We start from the raw sequence: 7,252 nt of genomic DNA on the forward strand, positions 1-7,252 counted from the left end.
AAATATGAAACTTAACTCTTGTGGTTTCCCAAGATCTCTTGTCTACCTCTGCCCACTGCATACACCTTCAGGACCTTTTCAAGGTGACCGCTAAGGCTTCTTCTGCTTTGCTATGAGCTACATAGACCTACTTGCTTCTCTGATCACAGAGCTAAGCTCCCTAAACGGAGTGTCCACCGCTTCTGAAATCGCTTTCTTTCCCCTTTCCTCTCCTAGCTTGGTCCAGGCTAATCCAGAGATAGCCATGGATTCCATCGTCCACATGACCCAGCACATATCACCAACCCAGCGGGCCGAGATCGTGCGCATTCTTTCCACAATGGACTCTCCCGCCTCCACGTAAGAGGATGTCCCCATCACAGTGGGAAAGAAGAGGCTGCTTGCTGCTCTCAACCTCACAACATGGACCTGCCAAGAAATGCTGGAAATTGACTTTTTAATTTTTTTAAAAAATCAGACTTCAATGGAAGACAGCCTCCTTCTAGTTGCAAAAGACTCTAGGAGTGCAGGCTCCCCCTAAAATAATTTATGGATGTCACATAATCGTACCTATTTATTTAACAGAAAGTGACTGGACCAATATTGTAACTAATGGTTGTTTGTACAGCACTTATCCAGAGATTAAGAATGGTCCTGTTGTACCACGAGGTCATAATTCAAAGCGGGGGCGGGGGGAAAGATGAGGGGCTGATGTTCGTTTTTGGCCAGTTTGTCTGTTACTAAACGTATCGCCCCTCGAAACCCAAGATGCCCCAAGTTTGCCAACAATCGTGGTAAACAAGAGCCACACTTCTTCTGCTTAGGAGCTTTGCTTAGATTCCCCCCGTTTTTCACAGGGCCCTCCAGTTCATGCACTAGTCCCGCAGGAGACGGGCAGTGAAAGAAAAAGATTCCCACGTGCTGGAAGCAGCATGGCGAGACCACCATTTCTGTGCCTAGAGGGCGGCTGTCAGACTTCACTTAGCTCATCCCGTAATCAGGAAAGAGCATTTCCCTCCGCCTCGAGGCAGGGACAGGCCCGTTCTGCCTCTCTGAGACACTGTTCAGCGCAACTGCGCTCTCCTCCACAGACAACTCCGCCTTGGCTGGGCTCCCTCCATTCATTCCGTATTTGTCCGCAAAGCAGCCAGAGGTAGCGCTATGGTGGAGCCTCAGGTCCCGAAAACCATGGACGCAAGTAGTCTTTGGGGGCCAAACAAGTCTATCGCGCAGCACCACGTGTTCCAGGGCACGCTGGACCAAACCCAGCTTGTGCGTGCCTCTCTTATTTAAGGTATCGTGCCTCTCCCTCTCCTGAGGTCCACAGCATTGGTTGCTTGGGGGGGGGGGCAAGTTAGTGCCACCGAATAAGGATGAGCCAGCAAGTCTTTGGCTTGCTGGCACCCCCTCCCCTCCCCTCCCTCCCTGCTAATTTCCTCCTCATGCTTTGCTCTAGGAAGGAAGTTTTACTTCAACATGAGAATCTGTCCAAACGAAAATGGCCTTAATTCAATTTGGAAAGTTGCTACTTGTGGCCAATAAAAGAAATCCCTCCTTTTTAAATATGAGCAGAACAGCCCCGCTGCATCCAGTCCACTGGCTGGAGAAGCACCAGAGTGTCCCTTCATGCTGCCTCCAGACAGGAAGAGGGGAAGAGCTAGAAACTGCAGCTGGCTTTTTTGGGGGGGGGGTGTCAGCAAAAGAGGGTCCTGGTGGCTCCGAGGGCAGGCGAGCTTTTTTGCAGACATGCAGGGCTGGAGAAGCAGCACTGAGTAAAACCTGCAGGATGGGATTTTGGAATTGTGGTAGGAACTGGGGGGGGGCATGAGCCTTGCTGTTTGGAGAAAGTGTCTGCCCCAGGTCCATTAACAAGATTTAGGAGCCCCTTTTCAAAATCGGCTGCTCAACTGGTCAGAGAGCATTTCCTTTCTCCTCGCAGACACACCATGCCTATATCATGCGCCTGGGAGACCCTTCAGATGTACAGCTGACTCCTGCCTCTGGGTCTGTGGCTGTGATGGGAGAGGCTGCCCTTGGCTCCCGCCCCCCAGCCCCTGACTGAAGCCAGCCTTAGCTCCAAGTGGGGAGGGGGAGCAGCAATAAAAACACCAGATGCTTTAATTTCCCTTCTAAACCAAGAACCCAATTTCCCTGTTTAAAAAACAGTAATTTGGAATTAATGCTGTTGGTTTTTCATACATTGCAAAGCACTAAAATTCATCCTGCTCAAGCATAATACAAAAATAGAGGGGGGTAGGAAATCTAATTTGGGGTCTGGGTTGAAAGGATCCTTATATCACAGTATAACTAACCAAGCTTCACTAAAAATCAAGATCGAGAAGCTAGTCCCCATGCACGTGTTTTTTTTTTTAAACCTGGAAAAAGTGCCAAGCGTGTGAAATGAAACTCTCACTATGGCTCAAGGAGCACACTCTTCCCCAACTTCCAGATGTGTTGCAGTCCAACCCACACTCCCCAGAAACTGCGGCCAGAGATTACTGGCTGAGAATCATAAGAACTGACATCCTGAGCATCTGGAGGGCTGTAGCAACTTAGAGCAGGCTGGAGACATCAAAGCCCCCTGGTTTGAAGGGCGGTGGAAATTCTTCAGCAAACCACTTATTTTGTGATGAAATAATGCCATTCCACATAGTTCATACTCAAAAATGTTCCACAAGAAGGCTGCTAAGGAGTCTCAAGGCTCACTTATGGGACTGGTGGTGGGGATGGTTGGCTTCAATCTCCATCAGATCCTTCCTCCGGGGTTCTGTTCAGTGCCTTTCTTTTTTGAAACCCTCTTCCATTATTTCTTCCTTAGAGAAAATATAGGCCTCAGTCAAATCTCTCTTGACAGCAAAAGAGAGAAAGGTTCAGCTTAACTCCAGGATGACCCAGCTTGCAGAGAGCACAGGGCATTTGAGATTATTTTTCGAAACAACGCCTAGAACAGCCAGGGAGTCACATCTATCCAACAAACCTTTTAAGAGCTGAGTCTAGATTCCCATGGCCATCTTTGCCTTTTTTTTCTTCCTTCCCTCCTTCCCTCACACAAAACATACGCACTGACGTGTTACAAAGGATTCCTTGTTTCCACCAGCTTAAACCTTAAACTGGCCATTACTTTCGACACCACGTCAACTCTTTTTTGCAGCTGCCTTTGGAGGCTGCCAAAAGAACCACTGTGGAAAGGCGACCTTCTCAGCATTATACCTTGAATTCTAGTCCACCAAAGTTAGGAAATCAACAGATCATCACACACGGTTGAGGAGGGGAGAAAAAAGGGCAAAGACGTATATTCTGGCTCCTTCCTTAATCTGCTCAGTCCCTAAAAGTTTCTCAACTGTGGCAGCTTGAAGATGTGGGGACTTCAACTCCCAGGATTCCCCAGCCAGCGTGGCTGGCTGGGGAATCCTGGGAGTTGAAGTCCCCACATCTTCAAGCTGCCAAGGTTGAGAAACCCTGCCCTAAAAGATGCAGCAATCATTATGTCCTTAGTGGAAATAAACTCGGACGAACCTCTTGCTGGAAGTATTAAGTGGCTTCTGTTTTGAGAGAATTGGCAGGTCTGGAGTTGTTTCACTTACCTCAACTTTCTTTTAATAAAACCAACAATCAATTTGTGTCTGTATTCCTTGGTGTGACTTTCAGGCGTAAAGGGGTCTTTGGACAACAGGCAGTGATATCCAATATCCAGGAACCCACTAAACTCTATGGCCGCAGAGGACACTTTTGGAGACAGAGTGCCCAAAGTAGGCCTTGTTTGATCACCAGGCAGTAGGCAAAGTCTCATGGGTTCCTCTCTCCTACCACATACAAGTAACACCAGCTTAACAGAAGGCAGACTGGTCAGAGTGGAGCCCTTGGTGCTTCGTTTGCCCATAGATGTTTCATTACCCAACTAGGTAACATCGTCACTGACCAACAACCAAGCTCAGAGAGCACCAAGGACTCCACAGTTCAACCCTGAGCTACAGATATTTTCTTCTGTCGGTTGATGTTCCTCACCACTCCAACTTAGCCCTCCGGGATACACTGGGTTTGCTCACACAAACCACTTTATCAGGCCGCACAGCGATCCAGCAGATGCATTCCCCAAACCCACTAAGCTTGCTTAGTCTTCATTTGGGTTATTTTAAGCACGAAAGCAGCCAGTCTGATCAGTTTATGGCTCAATGCATTGGGTAAATCTGAAAATGGGCTCTGTGAATACCCCAGCTGTCAACTTCAATCTTGTCTTTTTCTGGGCAGGTGAGCCCTTCTACAAAGCAAGCATTGGGCTCCTCTCCTCCCCAATGAGTGTTTATGGGCCCCATGGGACTCCAAGGGCATTCTTGGGAATACAGCCGATTCTGGAAGTGGTGCTTACCTTGCAGTGAGCCAACCCTACCGGTTGCATGCTGCAAAAACATGGGGGCAGACACCAAGAGACCTGTGCAGGCTCCACGGCCATAGGGCTTACCCCTGGCTCCCCTTTACAGAAAGGTCTCCTTTGTTGTCAGGTGGAGGAAACAACTCTGCGTTTAGTTTAGCGGTTCCCATCTAAAGTTCAGGGGCCCAACCAACCCACACACATTACAAAGAGCAGTGTGTTGATGTCAGCTTTTTGGGGTAATCCAGACAGGAAACCAAAACCATGAGTACCAGCAGGATCTTTACAGAATTTTGCAAGTCTGAAAGTACATCCCCCCTCACCTGCCTGCATTTTCCAGAGAACTAGGGAGGGTCCCTTCTGGGGTATTTTCTCCACCCCCACCCCTCCTTTGGACTCAGATTTCTCTTATCAGACCACTGTCTAGGCTGCGGCTCTTCCTCCTGTCTTCCAGGGTGATTCCCACATACCTTTACAGCTACAGAACAACACAACGCCTGTTCTACTTTTTCTCTCTCTCCCCCCCCCCACCTGTTTGACTTGACTTCCACTTTTTCCCTCTGCTTTTTCCCTGATGGCTTAGGCCTAGGCTAGCAGATAAGATATAGCTGCCCCGAGAGCTCCCGTAAGGGAAAACAGTTGCAATACACAGAAGAGGGAGTTCATCTATCCTTCACCTCCACACTCCAGCTTGCTAAAAGTAAAGCTCCTTCAAGCTGAGCTCTGGTTGGCTTCAGCAGTTTTCTTGGCAATAATACAGAAGCTTTAAAAAGGAAAAAAAAACCTTAATCTAGACTACAGCCCAAGGATTTTCTGGTGGTCTCCCATCCAAACACCGATGCAGACCCAGCCCTATGTAGCTTTCTGAGATCAGCCAGTGTTGCCTACATACCGCCATCTAGACGGCCTTAGCAGGGAATAGGATAGATAAACTAATACATCTGTCCAAGAATAGTTCAGCTCATCTTGTTGTGCTGTTTTCCATAGATTAAACCTAACAGCATTGTGTAAAGCACACGTGATGTGATTTTTATGTTTAAGTTTAGCAAAGGCTGCGGGCAGTTACATGGACAAATTAAAATTCTATTTGCATAACAATTTCAGGGCTTTGTGTTTGTAGAGTGGACACTGAATGCGGACTGTATCGCTAATGCAAGTGGAGTTATTCTGAATGGTCTCTACCTTTTTTACTGATGCTTTGGATCCAACAAAACCCACCTCTTAACATTCAGGGAAAGTGGGGGTGGCTGAAACAATTTCATGCATTAAACTGTTTTACAAATGGCTGCACGAACTCACACAGCCATTTCCCCCACTGCTACTCAACTGAATTTAATTGCAGGTACAGCTAATGGAACAGTTTTCCCCCTACTAGGTAGGTTGCATAAATGAATCTGTTTACCCCCAAACAGGTTCTTTCATTGTATTTTTTAAAAAACACACATAAAAATACCTTTGTGCCTAAATTGCACAGAAAGGGTGTTAAACTGCAAAAAATCAGCACAACGGACAGTTCCACTCCAACTCAGCCTTTAGGGAGCCGAGATTAAATCTGGCGAGAGGTATGTGCTTTAGAACATGGATCATTTTAAAAAATACAGTATAGTGGAAGACTGAAACAGATGCCTCTCCTGAACCCTGGAAATTCACTTTTAGCAACAAATATTCATATATTTAAAATGCCCAGAAGAGTATCTCCAAAGTGAGAAAGCTTTCAAATGCCGCCAGATCAAAGTGTGATCATCTTTTAATTTAAACCTTTTGTTGCCTCAGTGATCTTAAGAGAGGCAGAGAGAGATCAAAATAAAGCTGCAACAAAAACAGCTGCTTTGTAGTCGCATTTTTCTCCTGTCTTCCCCAACCCCAACCCCAACCCGCCCCCCTTGCTTGAGTCCCTTCTCTCAATTTAGGCCGTGAAATAGGTCAGCTCTATTACCGATCAGCCTTCCCAGAAATATTTAAAACAAATTGAATTGCACACCCAATACCCATCACAATTATGCCAGCCACAATAACTAAATTAGCAATTCAACAAAATAATTGGAAATGCGATTCTCTCTATTCCAAGGCTTCCCCGAGGGCTTTTGCCGATCGGTGGGGGGGAAACTCCGCTTTACTAATTCAGAAGCTAATTAGAGCCACACTTGTAAATGAAGTTGTTTGTCTGAAAGTTGAAATTTGGTCCTGCTTTATTTATTTATTTGTATTTGGGAGAGAGACTGTGTCCTTCCTCCTTGTACTCAAGTTGCAATTAAAAAAAAAACACCTTACAACTGGCTAAAATCATTTAAATTCTGTTGGTAATTGAGGATATTAAGATAAACATTTGCGGCGAGCTACTTGTACATTTTCCCTTTCTTTAAAAAAAATTAGTTTAAACCTTTTGACTTTGCCTTGGAATGCCTTTCAAAAGGGTAGATACTGCCCAAGTGACATGGAAAGAGATAGAGAATTGCAACCTCATCCCAAATCTCCAGGGCCAAGAAAACAAACCGACAAAGGCTCTCAAGACTCTGCGCATCTTTAGGGCAACGCTGCTATGCCCCAGGGACCAACTTTCAAAGGGGTTAGTTGCTCACAGCCATGGATCTTCTAGGGGAAGTGGATAGTTCTCCCGTATCAGACACACTGCTCCATTAATGAGGAATGAAGCTAATCTGAGTGTCAGCAAAACTCTTGGAACTTCAGGCGCAGAGTTTAAGACCATCAACTGGTCCATGCTTCCTTTGAAATGCAAGGGCCTGAATCTAGGAATTTTGGATTCTGCCAGCATAGACGGACAGTGCCATACTTAATTAGACCACTGGCCACCCAAGTATTGTCTGTTTTACCAGCTGGCCCTGCTTTCCTCTGTTGGCTCTCCTTAAACCAAGGTGGAACTTGTGTTCTGTCCAATGCTGCTAA

General features: G+C 46.4%; 1 protein-coding gene across 6 annotated transcripts in view; it reads left to right on the forward strand.

Annotated features, from left to right (window-relative positions):
- The window catches only part of ACACA (acetyl-CoA carboxylase alpha), a 237,437-nt gene extending 230,185 nt beyond the window's left edge, over nucleotides 1-7,252 (forward strand). For 5 of the 6 annotated variants that reach the window (XM_088152435.1, XM_088152437.1, XM_088152436.1 and 2 more), the window contains one exon: nucleotides 217-7,252. In XM_088152435.1, coding sequence (XP_088008561.1) covers nucleotides 217-343 — 127 coding nt within the window. In that variant the 3' untranslated portion in view covers nucleotides 344-7,252. The remainder of the gene's footprint in view (nucleotides 1-216) is intronic. The other variant, XM_088152440.1, reaches the window with a different exon arrangement.

This window comes from Python bivittatus, unplaced genomic scaffold (genome assembly GCF_059951505.1).
Source record: "Python bivittatus isolate LINGU-HERP-01145 unplaced genomic scaffold, Pbiv_v1 ctg000690_np1212, whole genome shotgun sequence".
NCBI lineage: Eukaryota > Metazoa > Chordata > Lepidosauria > Squamata > Pythonidae > Python > Python bivittatus.